We start from the raw sequence: 17,729 nt of genomic DNA on the forward strand, positions 1-17,729 counted from the left end.
CCCTTCCCCTCATTTAACTCATTCCGCACATCCGCAAATTCCTCCTTTCTTCTCGTTAAATTTCATACCATTATTATAAGATTCATGAAACACATAAAGCAACGCATCCGCCCTTTCCTATTCCCCATCCCTATCTAGATTGAGCGGAAAAATCAGTTCTTCGCAAGTTTCTCTAGGATCTCGAGTAAGATATTCGCATGATGCTTCTCGAATATCAGCATAGGACGTAAGCGCACAGCGCTCTCGCCGCTTCCACCGATATTAAGACCGTATGTCTTGGCCTTCTTGAGGAACTCGTCGCGCTTCGGGTTGTCGAACGCGATGAATGTACCTTGGCCCTTACCACGCAAATTTTCGAACTGGCCTGGGTATTTCTTGGCTAGCTCCTGCAATTCTGCGAAGAGGTAGTCGCCGACATTCGCTGTCGCATTAACTAAATCATTCTTTCCGATATAATCAATAACAGCGCGGAACAGGATTGCGCGTGCCGGGTCACCCATCCACGTGTTGAACTGCCGGTACGGCTTGTTGGGGCGCAGTGTTGGGTCACCGTAAAAGTAGCCGGCAGTTTGTGCCTTCTTGCTGAAGGTTACCATGTCTGGAGGGTCCTCTAGGTTCCAGTGCTCGTGGGCCCAGAACTTTCCGGTGGCACCAACACCTGTCTGAACCTCATCCACGATGAGCAGGATGCCGTGCTTCTTGGTTAGGGCACGAAGACCGCGGAAGAATTCGGGTGAGGCATGGTTATCACCACCTTCGGACTGAATGGGCTCGACGACGACGGCGCAGGGAGGGATATGGTAGTTAAGAAGGAGATTCTCGACCTCGGCAAGGGAGTCAGCCTCGGCCTTTGCGTTCTCCTCGGCGTGCTCCTCGAGGGGGTACTTGAGCTTAGGGAAGGTGGCCTGCGGCCAGTCGAAGGCAGGGATGTCGAGCTTGTGGATTGGCTTAGACCTAGTCGTCGAGAGGGTACCGAACAAGCGACCGTGGAAGGCGGACTTGAACGACAGGATTGATAGGTTAGACGCTCCTGGCGATTGATTAAGCATGGATGAGTTAAGTTCCTCCTGAGTGAACTCAACCGCAGGCCCGCCACGGTCTCGCTGTCGTCGCCACATGAACGCGGCTTTGTAGGCTGTCTCGTTTGCGTCTGATCCAGCCATACCAGTGAAGACCTGGTTAAGACCCTTAGGGGCTACCTTAAGAATACCTGTCTCTAAGATGTCGGCCCAATTGTGGGAGGGGAAGTTGCCTAATGCGGGTCGATTGATCAAAGCTTCGATCATCTCTTCGCTCTCGGCGGCCTCTCTCAGTGCCGGGTTGTTATAACCAATGGGTATCGAGGCAATTTGGGCATAGCTTTGGAGATACAATCAGCTCCCACCTACTACTAGCAACGGCGGAACAAGGCTACGTGGGAAGACTTACACATCTAGCAGAGTGTTGCCATCGAGGTCGGCGATGTAGTTTCCGGTACTCTTGGTGTAGTCCGCGAGCATGTTCAAGCTTCGGGTGTCGAAAACTTTGGTCAGTCGATCGATGTACCGCTGAGACAATGGTCCAGGAATCGCCGTCTTCACCACAGGCTTATCCGGTTCACCCTTTAAATAGGATGAAGCCATTCTGGAGCTGGACACGGCCAATTGGCGGACTGTTGGTCGAGACAAAGTTGGCCTCGATACCGAAGTGGTGGAGAGCTGCCGTAAGGTAGCCCCATGGCGAAGAGCAGCCATCTTCGTCTGTCTAAGGGTGGCTTAATCTATAAGCTACTCACTCAGAGGAAGAAGGGTTTCACCAAGCTTAGGTCAGGTCAGGTCAGGCAAAGGTAATGTAAATGAAAGATTAGCTAATTATCTGTTGAAGAAACGAGAAAAAAACAACTCTCTACCTGCCCACCAGATAAAAATAAAAAGGAAAGAATGTAAAGAAAGAGAAGGGCCTTTGAGAAATAATAAAGGCGAACGCTAATCGAACCTTATCGCTCATAGCGGGGTCCTTCTTACCCTTTCCTTACACCCAACGAACCCAAGCACAAGCTTTTGCGGGGTCCCGATGCAAAGACCTGATTGGATAATGGTGAACCTACGTCAGCGATACTTCAGCGATAATTCCGCAGTAGTCGATTCCTACTTTAGATATTTACGTAATAGCGGTGCTATCTCCCCTAGCAAGTTCGTGCCTGCCCCGCAGCGGACGAGTCGCCCGGGTCCCTGACCGAAGCACCCAGCGTCCCGGCTTCTGGGTTTCCAGGTGAAAGCGTGAAAGCGCGAAAGCTCTAATTAGGAAATTACGATATCCGGAAGGTCTATGCGACTTTGCCTCTGATCGCGTACATATGTACCCACCCGAGCCAAATTCTTGCCTCTTCCTTCTTTCCCGACATCGCTCCAGATAACCGAATTATAACGAGTTGAGGTTAACAGAAATGCTGATATTTACAATTATCGTACGTTTCTTTATCCAAGAGGTATAACCGCAAAAAAGGTGGGTACTGATCATTCTCTTGGTATGCTAATTATATCAGTTCTATATCCGTCTTACCAACTGCCCGTATCATTCACGTTATGTGGCATGTAGCAGTGATGGTAAGTGAACGGCTGCCAATACGTCGTATCAAGCACATGCAGCCGCGGTATGTAACCTTTTTAGCGAATGCAATGACTCGTACATGAAATCGAGATTGGTACATACCAATAGAGGTGTGTAGCGAGCGATTTAAACAAACAAGAAACCATGCTCATGCTGGGGAATCTGTTTGCCATTAGTTGGTTGTACAAATTGAGATAATATAGGTTCACTTGCGATGAATATACCCTCTCTAAATTCGTCACTAGTGCTTCTCGATGAACATGTGCTTGGCTAGCCGTTTATAGTAGCAATGACACTATATAAATTGAGTAATAAGTGGCATCGTAGCGAGCTGTCATGTTACTAGCGATTGTTCCCCTCGTCAGGTATTCAACTCGGGAAGTAGCTCTAGTATTATCCGAATGGAGATTCCTACTGGCTTAGTTTGGATTCGTTAGCCATATGTGACATGTAAGGGAAGCTCTAACCCCTACCTGGTAACTTGATAGTATGCCAGCACCCATTGCCTCAAAATTTTCACAGGGCAGTATTGCCTGGGTGAGAATTGGGGAGAAAATGACCTGAGGCGGTTACCTATTATCTTGTAAATACTTGGCGACTACGGGTAGTCACATCAAGTAAGAGCTAGCTGTCGGGATTAAATTAAGATAGTCCGGGAGCCTGCCTGAGGTCTTCAAACCGTATTAAAACCTCGAGTTCATTGGTTGGTAACGTGCATATCGAAGACTCGGCGATACTTATAGCAGTGGTCTAGTTCAAGGAGGGGATCATTTTGTAGAAGATATCGCAGCCCTCTTATTATTGTAGAATCAGTATTAGCTTAGGATAGTGAGAACGAAAGGTTTTCAGTTGCGACCTCTACATTGTTGCTTCTGCCCCCACCTCATGGGCGTAGTTGTGGCGCTTGGATCGCCATGTATTGCGAAGTTGATTTGCTCGAACCTTTCATGGCGTTTTGGGGGGCGTGGGGGAAAGTACCTGAACGCGTGAGAGAGCATTTCCTTCTTGCTAGGTTCAGAGAATTGGGTACTTACTTAATATAAGGAGTGAATTCCCCTGGGGTAGATCCTCATTGAGGTTTTTGGTACGAGTATGTAAGTGAATTCCGCTAGAATGCCTTTGCCTCATACGGATGAATACATTGACTTTGCGGTCAGTTCGACTGGTGCTGGCGATGGGCAAATATAACGGTACATATATGAACGAAGTGGTACGGCTTTCCCCTACCTAATCCGGCTCGAGGCAGATAGGCTACATGTAGGAGCGGGCGCACAAGGCTTCGTATGCTCGAGGGAGAGTGGTGGAATAGTACTACGCCCGTTGAGGAAGGATCGCGTCCTAGCATGTAAATTTGGTGTTCCATGAACAGGCCTCATACAAAGTAATAGCAATCAACGATTTGATTTAGATATGTGTTGTGAGTCTCGGATCTCCTCTCAACATTTCAGGATGCCAATGTGTTGATGTATAGTAAGGTATGCGCGTATCAAACCCCCGGGGGGGGGGGGGGCAAAGAAACCTGCCGATTTGTTCATTCTAGACCGGAGTTTCTATGAGATATGCAGATTGATCATGCTATGCACCTTTGCACATCTAAATAACTGCTTACTATCTCTTGTTGCCACCAATGGAGATTATCACTGGCAGGGAATGCGCGATTCCTTTTCTTTTTCCAAAATCCAAAACTTGGAAGTCCCTCTGAGCTTTTCTTATTTGCCTTGATTTCGGTTGATGGAACGAATTACTGGTTCTGGTATGTAGGACGACACATTCGACAACGAGAGGCGAAATATCAGCCCCAGCCTCACAGGCTGTTTCCTACTCGGGAGGAGCCGTCAGATATATCTAAAGAGGCAGAACTCATTTCGCTAATATGCCAATCTGGGTGGACATGCGATGCATTATAAAGCATTACTCAAAGAGTTCTATCGCTGTGTGTATATGTGAAACGATTCCTAAGCAAATATAGGCAACTCCTGCAAGAAATTGCTGAAAATATCAGATCTGTCAGATTCTAGAGTCGCACGGCATGACGGCGCGCGGCGGGATCTCACCCAAAGTCCCTATTCTAGCTGATGATCATGTACATGGGAACGTGCAGCCGAAAGAGGCGTGTTACTGTGCGTTGGATATGACCAATTAGAGCGTAGGGAAACCGGTTTTATCCCATACCACTCGCGGGATTTCACTGGAAGGATCGGGGTCTCGATGACCTTGCAGACCCTTAACCAGAATCTGATTAGTGACGACGGACCTTTCGGAAATTTGACCAACGGACGCTGAAGAAAAAAACGTGGCCGCGTACAACGAGCCGTGGTCCCGGAGCAGCGTTTGGTTTGACGAGCTGAATGGGGACACTTCCCAATCCGGTATCTGATATCGATGCTGTATTAATTGCCAGGTTCAGATTGATTGGTGTCACCTATACGGCGTTATTAATTTTTCCTGGTTGGTTGCGCGAACGCATCTATTCTTACCTATGCAAATATTTACTCCCAAATACAGAAGGACCTAATTTTGGCATCTTCGAGTCTCCATGGCAATAATGTTTACACACACTACGAATAACTACCGCGATTCAAACATAACCGTTTCTTATACTAACGGAGGCTGCCTTATTGTGGTAAGATGCGGTGAGATGCGATACACTAACAAAATTCTTAAAACTTGTGTTGCGGAGAAAAAGATGTCAAAGCGAGATTGCTGTGGAGTTTAGTAGGGCTGTTAGCTTGCGCGGCTTTAGTCGTGTTGAAATTTCACCACTTATAGAGTGACGTATGGGCTTCGGATGAGGCTCGGGTTAAGACATGATTCACATGAATATCACGGAACTCCGGGAGCTGTCTTAATGGAACTCATGCGTGATATAACTACGAAGTAAAGACTACTTGTCATCGGGCTGTCTTTGGAGCTCTGAATAGAAACTAAGTATCTTCTAGAAGATCGGAAAGGCATGTGGGAGCTACAACATACTAAGGGCATCATGTAGTAAGCACGCTATCATTAGGGAAGACATGCAATCAAGATGTGATACCTTCTAGATCGTGCGGAAGTCAACGGCGTCAACTGTCGTGTCTAGTTGTGGGCCTACCGAGGCCTTCGCCCCCTCTAGCTAGAGGGTTGAATACCGGAATTTTCGGGTTGTTCCTTGATGAAATAGAACGGCCGAAGGCACAATGCCGTCACATTTCATTCCGTTGGGGTCTAGATGGTCGGCCGTATGATAATTGATATGTCAGACTTTGGATGTCTTAGATGACGAGTGCGGAGCCGAATTGCATCTCCTTTATCAGCGCGTGCTAGCACCTGGGAAAAATAGCAGAATCTGTATTGAATCTGCACAAAATTGAGCATGTCTCGATGCTTGATAGATTTCCCCTCACTGGCGGTCTTTGATATGGATATGTCGTGCTAATTTGGTATCCCAAGAAGAATCTCAGATGTGCCCGTCGAGATGCCGATGAGATGAAGAAACTGGAGAACGCCGGCTACCGCATGGATCACTCTAGGTGCCTAGCACTGACGCTTGAGGGAGCTACTTGTGAATATGGGGACTCTATTATCTAATATATCCCCACAGACGGCTCCAGATTCAAGAGTTCGTAAGATTAAAGATGTGTTGTACATCGTAAAATGCCCACAGATAAGCCAGGCAGCAGGCTGACGGTGTCCTTTTAGGGGGCGTTGGTTATAAATATGTAAGATGTTAATATCTTCTCGGTCAGATTGAACTGCAAGCCAAGGCCATTGTTGGTGAAGTGTAAAAAATGCGTTGATAGGTGAGACTTCAGCTGTAAGATATTAGGGAGGTAAAAGTTAGGCGGATCCTCTTAGCGGTGCTTTGAAGGCGAAGCTAACTCAAGGAATACTAGACGCTTATTGGCGTGGTGTTTCGCATCGGAAATTATATCGTGGGTTTCCTTTCAGGACTAAGCTAATAATGGAGATCGCCAGGACTCCAAGATCCCGGTTCCCCTTTCGTGGATATTTACATACTACTATGTAGGTATGGTAGTAGTATGTGCGCATGTAGGGTATTTATGTAGATGTGGATGTACCTAGGTAACTGATATGAATTTGCGTGCGCACATACATATTGACGGGCCTATTAATAATGCGAGTGTGTCGTCGTCTTCTACTGTAAGTTGAACGTATGGAGGCAGCATCGAGCGACCGTATACTTAATAGCCCCTATTCTTCTTAGAGTGAACCGAATAAGAAACATAGGTACCCGAATGGGTACTTTACTTCCTTTTGCAAGCTGCTACTTTCATTATCATGATACTCGAACGAATGGTTTCAACTATATATGTAACACAGTCATGGAAAAGAAAAATTTTTCCTTACCAGGGTGAAGTTGGAGGTGGACGCTCTTACTATTATGTACATACATAAAAGCTGATATGTAAGAACTGAATTGGGAATACTAACATAAATGTCATATCGTCATCGTCTCGGCATCATGACCCTGGTTTAGTTGAAGTTCTACCCTGTAAAAAATCGATTGGAATGGGTATGAAGTCAGGAAGAGGGTCTTTGGCATGAGGCTAGCAGAACTACGAAGCCTATTAGCAAACATCGACGGCCCTGGCATGAAGCACTGACAAACTGACTCCAGAGCCACGGTCGGAATACAACAAGGATAAGTAGGATACCTGGATGGTTACCCAAGACGGTGGATGAAAACTAACTAGGTAGTAAGGCTGCTCGTTGAGTTTCGAGAGGCTCGAAGACCACTTATTGTCAAATGCTAGTTGGTAGATCCGCAGGGCCACGCCAGCAGAGTGGAGTTCTCACGGACCCATTGCAGACCCATTTACAGGCCCATATCATCAAAACCCATGCTACCGGGACCTTCCCAGCTCTTCCTAGCGAAGTTGAAAGGCCAGCGAGCGGTCTTCTGTGCGGTGGGTTATGAGTATGGATTCATGGATTCATAATAATAAATGACAATAATACGTAATAATAAGCAGAAAATAAGACTCAAGCATATCCCGCAATAATATTGTTGCCCAAATTTTTATTCTTTTTTTCAGTTCTTATTATTCGAATCTTGTAGAACGTCTGACAAGCTTACTTTTCCCTCACCTCTCATCCCCCTCTATCTCCTTTGCCTCAATTTCTTACGATCCTTCCGCATTGGGGGTGAGCGGGCTGAGCAGCTTGACTTTTCTCACTGAATCCACTCGCTCGTTCTCGTATGGACCCCCCGCGCCCTTTTTCATTACCGAAGCTACTGACGAACTGCCTAGAACACTTAAGCTAGCAACATTTGCTTGTCGAGTTGTCAATTCAACCAAATCCATCAATTCGAGCACGGATATCTGAAGACCTGATATGATCGAATAAAGGGGGTTTCAATTGACGAGTTCAGTAAAAGCGATATCGACATCATCCAAGCACAGGGGGGATTGAGGCTTGCTGTTGAAACGGTGGTGAAGAGCGAAAAAGAACAAGACAAACAAAAATAAAGAGTTGCGATTGGGGGCTGAAGAGACCAGGGATCAAAAGAGAAAGGAAAAAAAAAGAGATCTGATCCAGGCCAGGGCCTACAAGGCACACCACACCCAAACAACTGGCTAGCTGCAAATCATATTGGACCATCGCATCTCAATCAGCAAGCCACGCCCAATCCTACCATCCCATCCACTATCTTGTCCAACGGCACAATCCTACCGCGCCGAAAGGGCACAAAGGAGGGGCAGAACAAGAAAAAAATAAAAGAGTAGGGGAGTGTAGTGCGGTGCTCGCTCCCGGATGTACATCGCGTTGATGCGTCGTCGGTGATAGGCTGATTTATTCCTGCATACCCCTGCCCCAAAATACTGCAAGAAAAAAAAGGAATCCCAGAAGGACGGAAGTACAAGGATCTAGGTCGTGAGCTACTTACTCAATGTATATGTTGTGTATATGCGAATCCTATCCAATACAACCCACGCCCAACACACGCGACAAATCCTCAAAACGCGTCCAAAAAGATACCACGAATCACCCTCCCTCTACTTTTTTATTCTGACCTAGCCCCGCCAAATAGCAAACAAGCCGCTTCCTCCCCGGCCCATTTTCTCGACCCTCTATTTTCTCTCGTCCTGTCTTTCACCTCAGATCAAGGGAATCTACTACTAAGCCTTCCAGTGGTCTTATTTTCTCCTTGTCAGATAGATCCTGGGAACAGCTACTTTGCTGTAGTTAGGTCGTTATTACCGACCTATACGTACATCTGTTCCTGTCATCTTCATTCCTTCCCGTCTATTTCCCTCGCTTATACATCTAACATACTTACACATACACAACATATACATACATATACATACATATCACGGCCTCAAGCCCGTCATTCGTTTGTCTGTTCTAGTTCCCTGTTTCTGTTTTGCTTTGCTTTAACTAGCCCGGCAACACATACATCATCACTATCAAGAGATTCTGCACTCACCCGGGCCGCATACATTACCACATGTATATCCCCGTTAGTCGGCTGCATCTAGTATATACCAACAACACGCAGCCACGGCTACCCACTGCTTTGGCCGCCGATTCTTTTGTCTTGGAAACTAATATTTATTCCTCTTGCAACGGCCCGACCCTTTTACCTTCGCTTCCGTGTCCAACTCAGGGGTCAATATCTCGGACACTCCTCTAGCCTCTGATTACTCACCGATAAGAGGCTATAATCTATCTGAATTTCGATCTTTTCGTCTTTCCCAGCACTCTGGGTCAACGGGAATAAAGAACAAGCCTCATTGGTGGGGTTCTCACTTCCGTTGGACTCATTGAACGGTGGTGGGCCTTTGCTGCCCCTAACCGAAACATCAACATTGAGTGCTTCTCCGCGGATATTACCTGGATTTTCGAAAAGCCGAAACCTGGTCAGCCGCCATTGGGTTACCTCGTTGTGGTCAATTGAAATTCGTACTTTTCGATAACACTTAATTCTATCAACCTACATTACATCAATATGATGAGACCACGGGTTCTCGGCGCAGGAGTGGGTGTCATTGCCTCTCTGGCAACAGCAGCCCTATTAGCTCTTGAGGCTATAGTGGCCCAGGGATTCTGGACGTTGGATTCCCCAGTCAAATACGCTGCAGTCGTCGCAGCAGCATTTCAAGCATTAATGCTCATAATACTGACCATTCTAATTGCTACATGTCTTGGAAGAGTAACGGAGTTTGGTGCAAGGAAAAATAATGGTGTTTGGTTTGCGATGGGCCTAATGGCAAGTTTGTTGTCGTCTGCTGCATCTGCCGTGATGTTAGCATTAATGGGAAAGGCGGAAGATTCGCCAAAAACCTTGGCTCAAATTCCATCGGGGAACTGCCTCATCGGATCTTCTATCGCACTCGTCGCTGCTTTTGTGGCGCAGCTCATCTTCATCGTTGTCTATTTTGTCGTTCATCGGTTACCTGACTCGGAGCAAGCCCTATCCCTTCACACTAATGAGGACTGCTCCCGATCGCCAGCAGTACATGTGAAGTCCATCCCTTACAGCCGAACAACGCCTGCCACGAGTCAAATCAACATGAACAAAGAACGATCGTTATTCAATGGCTCTAGTCGACCTGGCTCAAGTAGTGGCCGCTCAATGGCCGAGACCATGAGTTCCATACGCACTTCTCTTTCTCACTCTGTACGCCCATCTGGATCCAAGACAAGGTTGCTATCCACTAGTTCGAGGACTAGACGCCGCCCTGCTTCCATCGATTCCAATAGTTATCGCGAGCGACCAAGTGTGACGGAAGATAGCTTCGATTCTTGGGATACTTCCTCGGTCGACCCTCAAAATCGGCAAATAGTAGTAGATACTACTAGCCCGCCGCTTCGTGCTCGCTTCTTGGAAACAATTCCTGCCAGCCCAACAACGAGTAGAAGTCCGAGCCCTGGATGTCCTCTGGATCTCGTGCCCCCTAAACGTAATCGCCGAAGTCGAAGTTACAGTCCCCTACCCAGAGCCCAACAACATGAACGCAGCTTAACGCCACAGTCTTCACCAGGCGAGTCGCATATTCACCCCCTTTTCCGATCCGATTCCCCAGCACCCCCGGCAGCTACCCCGGGTACCATGGTCATCGCAGCGCCCAATGCTGGGCAGACAATTTCGGAGAAGTCTCTTACTCGGATGCGCAGCGGTAGTCTTCCTACCGGACCGGGACCCCTAAGCCGACAAGGAAGCTATGATAGCTTCCGGAAATCGCCCAGTCCCAACCCCGAACTTCTTCATGCAGAAGAATTAGCTGGTGAGAGGAAGATGACGCCCCCAATCCCCGAATGGATTCTAAGTGCTGGTTCAACCACAAGCTTGGCCGAGTACCAAGCTAGACGGTTACGAGAACAGAGTTCGGCAGAAGATATGGGAAGCGTTCACTCATAAGGGGATGGGTACGAATGACGAATGAATATGACTCGTGAATTGTTTTCTTACTATTTCTCGAGGGGTGGCAGGCCTTGGGAAACGGACTTGGGAATTTTTGGATTAGGGGTTTACTTGGAAAGATACCATTGTCATTTAGCGCGGCGTTGAACTACGTTCTCAGCCTCGGATAAAAAGGAGGTACTACTATCATTCTCTCCTAGTATACGTGAAGGAGGTAGAATATAGATTTGGGAAGTGAGAAACGAATTAAATAAGTAAAACCAATAAATCAGTAAAGTTACGCAAAGAAGAAGAAATCCGACTAATGCTAATGAAGTAAAAGGTGCTTAGTATATAAATGATCTTATCGATAATGTCCTGCTGTAAGATAGCAGTCACTGCCCACATGCAGGTGATTGAGTTGCATGTGGTCGATGCGTTTCACGACGGTTCCAAGTACCTGAGGAAGTGAGTTGTAAGGGAAGGAATGTGGTAGAGAAGGAGAGAATAGAGAATAGCCTTGCAGCCTTGTTATCGGAGTCAACCCCACCAGTGGACCCCGCATTCACACGCTCGGCGACAGGTACGTGCAGTAGCTACACACCTATAGTACATGAAAAGGTACCCTAGGTGCTTAGCATTTTAAGGACATTACCTAACTACATGTAAATCTTTGGTGTGGTAAGCAAATCAGTTTGCACTAGCCGCCCGCCACTTACCCGCTGCCGCGACACATCATTAACTGCTACCTGAAATCAAAAGACTTTTGATTAGACCTTCCAGTTTCCTGCTGATTTCCACCTACAACCACCCGACGACTTCCTTTTTATTTTTTTTACTCGGGTCAGAGCACAAAACCTCTCCGACTTACTTTCCCTCCGTCGTTCCACCTTCACCCAAAATCAAGGTCTTGCCCAATTTCTTGCGATTCCTTGCCCGACCAAGTCTTCCTCTACCCCTCCCCTCACTCTTTTTATTTCACACAACCCTACGCCGATCTCCGAAGCAGCTTATTTTGAAGCTGCCCATCAACTGCCAAGATGAAGGTCACCTTCAAGGTATGCAGTACCGATTTCTTGTACAACATATTGATGTTTAGCTCAAGCTTCTCCTCATCTTTGTTCACTATAATTGACGGCGCTGACAATTTTTTTGTTCTCACTGTAGGAGTTATCGAACCAAAAGTTCACCCTAGACGTCGAGCCGAGCGAACAGGTATGTCGTCATCCCATCATCGCCAACAATTAATACTCCCCACCCACGCCTCATGATCGACTTGTCGCAATAGTATCTTGATTATTCTAACTGGATTTAAGATCTCGGCCTTAAAGCAAAGAGTCTCCGAAGAGAAAGGATGGGACCCTAAGGCTCTGAAGCTCATCTACTCAGGTATGCGCTTGCTCTCTTGTTGCACCGGTCTTGGAATAAGCTCCATATCAAAAACATGTGTTATTAACCTGGACACAGGCAAGATTCTGAAGGATGAGGAGACCGTCGCCTCCCACAAGATCGAGGAGAAGGGCTATGTTGTCTGTATGGTGAGCAAGGTATGTATTGTGAACGATCCAATTTGACTTTTTATGTTTGTTCGTCCCTGTTAATGCCCAGTAGCCCAAGACTGCTCCCGCCACTACGGCTGCTGCCTCTTCGTCCAGCGCCGCTCCAGAGACCCCAGCACGATCCGCCGCCGCGACACCTGCTGCCCCCGCCGCGCCGACCCAGGCTACCACAGCTGCTCCTGCTGTTCCAGCTACTCCCTCACCTGCTGCGCCTGCTAGTGGCAACGTTGGCGACACTTCTATGGCCATGGGCGAGGCACGAGCTGGCGTTATCGCCAACATGGAAGCCATGGGTTTCGAGCGATCCCAGATTGAGGCGGCTCTGCGCGCCGCATTTTACAACCCTGATCGTGCTGTTGAATACCTTCTGAACGTAAGTCTAATGGAAACACTTTGGTTATTCTTGGCTTAACACTCTGTATAGGGTATCCCGGAGAGTGCTCGTCAGGCCGAGTCTCAGCGAGAGGCTCCCTCCGCACAACCCGCAGCAGGTGCTGCTGCTATTGGGGGCGCAGCTGATGAACCTGAGCCCGAGGCTGAGGGTGGCAATGTCAACCTCTTTGATTTGGCCGCTCAACAAGGTCGAGGAGGCAGCCGCGGTGGAGCTGGAGCTGGAGCCTCAGCTGCTGCTGCAGCTGCCGCTGCCGCTGCTAACCCCGGTGGTCAGACCCTCGGTAACCTTGATTGGCTGCGTAACAACGCCCAATTCCAGCAACTCCGACAGGTCGTCCAACAACAACCGCAGATGCTCGAGCCGATTCTACAGCAGCTTGGCGCTGGTAACCCTCAACTCGCGCAGTTGATTTCCCAGAACCCCGAGCAATTCTTGAACCTTTTGGGTGAGGCTGGGGATGATGATGCACCTCTGCCCCCTGGTGCTCAGACTATTGCTGTGACGGAGGAGGAGCGAGATGCTATTGAGCGAGTAGGTGATTTCCTTCTGAGGTATTCACGTCACGTAAGGCTAACTTATATCTAGCTATGCCGATTGGGTTTCGATCGAGATGCGGCGATCCAGGCTTACTTTGCCTGCGACAAGAACGAGGAGTTGGCCGCCAACTTCCTATTCGACCAGCCGGAGGATGATGATCCGCCTCAGAACTGATTTGCATGGGTGAATAGTGGTCCAGTTGTCATCCATCACGTCTTCCACGATCTTAAGCCAGCCTCACGATATCCGACACGGCGCGTTATAACTGCGCCAATCCTCTTTATTAATGGCTATATTTGCTATGCCTAATGATTTGACATTTTGAGGCGGACATCATAAAGGTTTCATTCGGATCGACCCTTTCCATATGCACTAAGGGTCTTTCCGATTTTCCCCCTTCCCCTTTTTTGCCCCCATTCTGAAATACGCAGTGATTTCGGGGCAAGGCATTGGAGTTCACCTCACGGTGTATCTCCTATCCCAACGAATTGACAGGGAAGGAAAACGAAAGGTAGAGGAACCGAGTCTAGCTTAGTTCTGAATTTTACACGATGATTTCCCAGTGACGAAGGATCGGACATCCGGAAGTTCTTCAACGTGACACCTTTTGTACATGCCCCATTTTCTTCGACATGTTCTTTTGTGATACCTTATGAGATGCATGGTGCATAGTACCTATAACTAGTTCATTTATCATGATGCTGGTGTAATTAGGTAATAATGGAAATAGGTTTCGACACTTGCACGTTGATTTGTATAAGCTACGAAATCGAACTTCGTGATACTAGAGGAGCCGGAGGAACCAAGTATTTGATGCCTTATAAATGAATACACCGTAACTATACTCGCTTTTCTCCATCCATAGGCCCCAAACCCTGACATGTCTACATTCCACAAGGTGACCTTTTATTCATTTCTTTATTTTTATTTTGGTGTTACACAACTCTTCAATACCTCCTAAAGCGAAAATGCAAGCTAAGGAAACGGGGTATCAAAAGAACAAGCTTGCAGGCATCGCTTAATAGGGAGGTAGGTAGGCAGGCTCGCCTATATCTAGGCCGTAATGGCCACCTCTGCATCCACAGGAGCGTCCAAACCATTATCATCACCCTCAACATCGGCTGCATCACCATCGCCGCTACCATTCCCATTGGCGCCCTCGCCCTGTACCGGCACCTCATCATCATCATCATCAAGCAAACCCTGCGCGCGCCTCTCCTCCCTCAACCGACGAATATCCTCGTCTTGTTCGCGCCTCAATTCCGCGTGTTCAGCAAGGATTTTATCACTTTCCTGCCACTCGGTCTGATGACTTTTATACTCCTCCAAGTCAATGTTAACCTTTTTCTCTCCGCGCACCATGACTGTCGCATTAATGCGGCGAGGTCTAAGCGTCTCTTCCCGGTTAAATTTCAATTTGACGGCACGCCGCGTCTTCTCCGGGAACATGCCGGAGATCGTGTCGAAATCCGTCCCGAACATACCTAACAACCGGTAGAATTTCTCCTGTATTAAATGTTAGTGCATATCCCCTTATAGTGGAGAAGTAAGAACGGGTATTTACGGTATCTTCTTCCGACCAATAATTCGGCCCCGTCTTGCGACTTTCGCGGCGAAATGACGCGGAGGTGGTAAGATGTGAGAACTCGTCTTCTTCAACAGTCTCAAGTGTTCCCATATCTCGGTGCGCTGCATGTCGGTCTACTACAAGAGATTGCTGGTTGATGATAATCTGCCCATCAATGACTTCGTAACCAACAGACTGCTGAGCGCCCGAGGTGGCATTAGCGCCTAAATCCCTGGCTCGCGCAACCGCGGACTCCCTTCCTCCTTCCTCGCCCTCTGCTGGGGTGCCTGCGCGAGAGGCTGAATCTTCGTTGGGTGTTAACCCTAGGCGCTGTTTCTGCTTCTCTAATTTCTTTCGACGGAATCTCTCACGCGCTTCGCGCGCACGCTCTGCAATGGCATCTGCGTGTTTGAACCGTTTACCAATTCCAAGATCTCTAGTCAATTCGGCCATTTTCATGGTAGTGTGATCCACTGTTCGATCCTCAGGATCCTCTTCTGGAGTCGGGGAACGGCCGCGGCGCCTCTTTTTAGTAGCGGGCGTCCCTTCCTCCGCTTCTCCTTCTCCCTCTCCATCTGGAGCTGCCGTTCCGTCACCCTGTGCTGTAGCATTCTTGCGTGTACGCCTCTTCTTTGGCGCAGGAACTTCTGCACCTGTCTCATCGGTAGTTGTAGCAGGTTTGCGTTTACGGTATGCTCTCTTCTTCTTCGGGATAGTGCTGGGGGGTTCATCAACGGCTGCGGAGACTGCAATGGTATCGGCAACAGGAGCTGGTGATGGAGGTGCTGTTGGCGGTCCGACTCGTGCTTGTATCGGAACGGGCGGGTCTGGTGTGGGAGTTGGTGTGTTCCCAAAAAGACCAGAACGGGAGGTAGCTGCAGTTGGTGCAGTTGACGAGGCGCTGGCTGTAGTTTTTTCGGGCTGAGTAGCGGGCGGACTTCTTAATGATGAGACCTCTGGGGCTGGCGTTGGTCGTGTTGTTCGCTCTGTTCGAGCCGAGACTGGGGCGGATGGTAACGGTCGTCGGGGCTCACTTGTGACTAGAGTTGGTGGTGCTGGTGTTGGTGTAGGCTGTGTTAGACTGACGGGCTTGTCGATAGGTGTGGGCGTAGGTGCAGAATTCGCTGTCGAGGTCGGCGCTGGCTGGGACGGCGCAGGTGTTATAGGGGTCGGCTGAGATTGAGTGGGTGGCTTTTCTGTCTCTATTCGTGGTGTCTCCTTGGGGGGTTCTCTCGGTGTCTCTACTGGTGTTCTCTCTGGTTCCTGGCCAGATGACTCAATCGGAGGAGCAACAGCAGCAGTAGGTGTAGTGGTTGGTGCCTGCGACGAAGCCCCGGTAGCCGGAACTTCGGTAGTGCCGCTGGGTGTAGATGCTGGAGGTGGTTTTGAGGAGGCAGCACCAGCTGGTCGGCGAGGAGCAACCTTTGGCTTAAAGGACAAGCCTCCGGTCTTTTTGAGCATAGAACTCATGGCTGCTGACGCCTATAGATGCTATATCTCTTTACGTCTTTTGTACATTGCCTCGCTTCTCAATACGAAGTATCCCCTCTTCTACAGTGGAATTGTTGGTATTGTAGTTTCAACTCTTGAGGAATGAGAAGACGGTTTCGCATATGAGAAAACGTTTGAAAGGAAGAAAGTTGTTCGGTGGGCGACGGGAACTAGAAAATTAGGTGGGGTGGTGGGATAATAGGTACATATACTTCGGTTTACTTATCAAAAACGGTACGAATTACAGGCCCTGCCTTCCTGCCCGCTTGCCTGCATTGTAGGTCAGGTAGTACAAGATTGAAAGTGCGCACGAGCCACGTAAGGTTTCTTATCATGCTAATATGCGACCGCTGATAGCAAAGGCAAAAGTTAGAGCCAAAAAGCCAAGTACTGACCCATTTCGACCCATTTTGGCCTGTCCTAATTTAGGTTAGTGCCGTTTTTCTCGATTTCAACTTCGATTTTTCGTTCAACGTGCTCCTGGAGAGACCCAGTCTCTTGTTCTTCTCCTCCCATTACCTTCCACGCCCATTTACGACACGGCGGTTTGCCTTTATCGGCGCGAGGCCATATCTTTTCTACAAGTCACGAGCAGTTTCGGCGCCCATATTTCTAGCCGTGACACTGCTTATAATTTTATTTTTCTCTGAAGCCTCCTCTCTCCCTTGGCTGTCTATTTCTCTGCTTCTCTCTGCACCGCTCCTCCTTTTCGCCGATCCGTTCGTTCGCCCCCATCCACGCCTCTCGTTTGTCTTAATAGCCTAGTCATTTCGCCCTACATTTAAATTTATTCATTTCCTTCTTCTGATGCCTTTGTCGACGTCTCCCACTACTGCGCCTCTATCGACTCGCGTCAAGATGGAGGACCGTAAGCGTCCTGCTATCAGTAGTACTGATGACATCGCCCCTCCCAGCAAGCGACAGGCCGTCAACGGTGGCAGCAAGTCTAAAGATGACGCCGACGTGAAGGAAGAAGCATGGATCGAGGTAAGTTTTTCCGTCGCGATTTATTTTTCCTTAGTCTAGTATTATCTTTCGAATTGTTACCCTCAACGTATCGTCGTCATCGGCATCCGGCGACTTCACCCTGGCACGAGACCTTCGTAGCTTTTGTTTCAAGTCGCGGTCGGGACATTTTACTCACCATTTCAGTACTGATGCGCGGCTTTGCTGTCATCAGCGTATCATCCCATGCTATATTCCCCTACATTGATATCCTCTTCCGCGCTTCACTACGCAGCA

At 48.4% G+C, this 17,729-nt stretch overlaps 4 protein-coding genes across 4 annotated transcripts; 2 read left to right on the forward strand and 2 right to left on the reverse strand.

Moving 5' to 3' along the window:
* Nucleotides 1-145: 145 nt before the first annotated feature.
* On the reverse strand, nt 146-1,892 carry F4822DRAFT_29853 (4-aminobutyrate aminotransferase). Its single transcript, XM_051455144.1, has 2 exons — nt 1,429-1,892; nt 146-1,359 (listed from the first exon to the last, which is right to left on the reverse strand). Exons 1-2 carry the CDS (start codon nt 1,731-1,733, stop codon nt 153-155), a joined length of 1,512 nt encoding a protein of 503 aa, XP_051319693.1. The 5' UTR covers nt 1,734-1,892; the 3' UTR covers nt 146-152.
* A 7,495-nt stretch (nt 1,893-9,387) lies between these two features.
* On the forward strand, nt 9,388-11,130 carry F4822DRAFT_29910 (uncharacterized protein). Its single transcript, XM_051455149.1, has one exon. It carries the CDS (start codon nt 9,545-9,547, stop codon nt 10,955-10,957), a length of 1,413 nt encoding a protein of 470 aa, XP_051319694.1. The 5' UTR covers nt 9,388-9,544; the 3' UTR covers nt 10,958-11,130.
* A 474-nt stretch (nt 11,131-11,604) lies between these two features.
* On the forward strand, nt 11,605-14,174 carry F4822DRAFT_386383 (UV excision repair protein Rad23). The gene is made up of 7 exons (XM_051456709.1): nt 11,605-11,997; nt 12,107-12,154; nt 12,256-12,328; nt 12,407-12,486; nt 12,551-12,871; nt 12,923-13,423; nt 13,478-14,174. The coding sequence occupies exons 1-7, from the start codon at nt 11,980-11,982 to the stop codon at nt 13,601-13,603; spliced, it is 1,167 nt and encodes a 388-aa protein (XP_051319695.1). The 5' UTR covers nt 11,605-11,979; the 3' UTR covers nt 13,604-14,174.
* F4822DRAFT_386386 (uncharacterized protein) lies at nt 14,175-16,646 on the reverse strand. Its single transcript, XM_051456710.1, has 2 exons — nt 14,994-16,646; nt 14,175-14,935 (listed from the first exon to the last, which is right to left on the reverse strand). The coding sequence occupies exons 1-2, from the start codon at nt 16,464-16,466 to the stop codon at nt 14,483-14,485; spliced, it is 1,926 nt and encodes a 641-aa protein (XP_051319696.1). The 5' UTR covers nt 16,467-16,646; the 3' UTR covers nt 14,175-14,482.
* Between the last annotated feature and the right edge of the window lie 1,083 nt (nt 16,647-17,729).

This window comes from Hypoxylon trugodes (assembly GCF_022578975.1).
Source record: "Hypoxylon trugodes strain CBS 135444 unplaced genomic scaffold F4822scaffold_1, whole genome shotgun sequence".
NCBI lineage: Eukaryota > Fungi > Ascomycota > Sordariomycetes > Xylariales > Hypoxylaceae > Hypoxylon > Hypoxylon trugodes.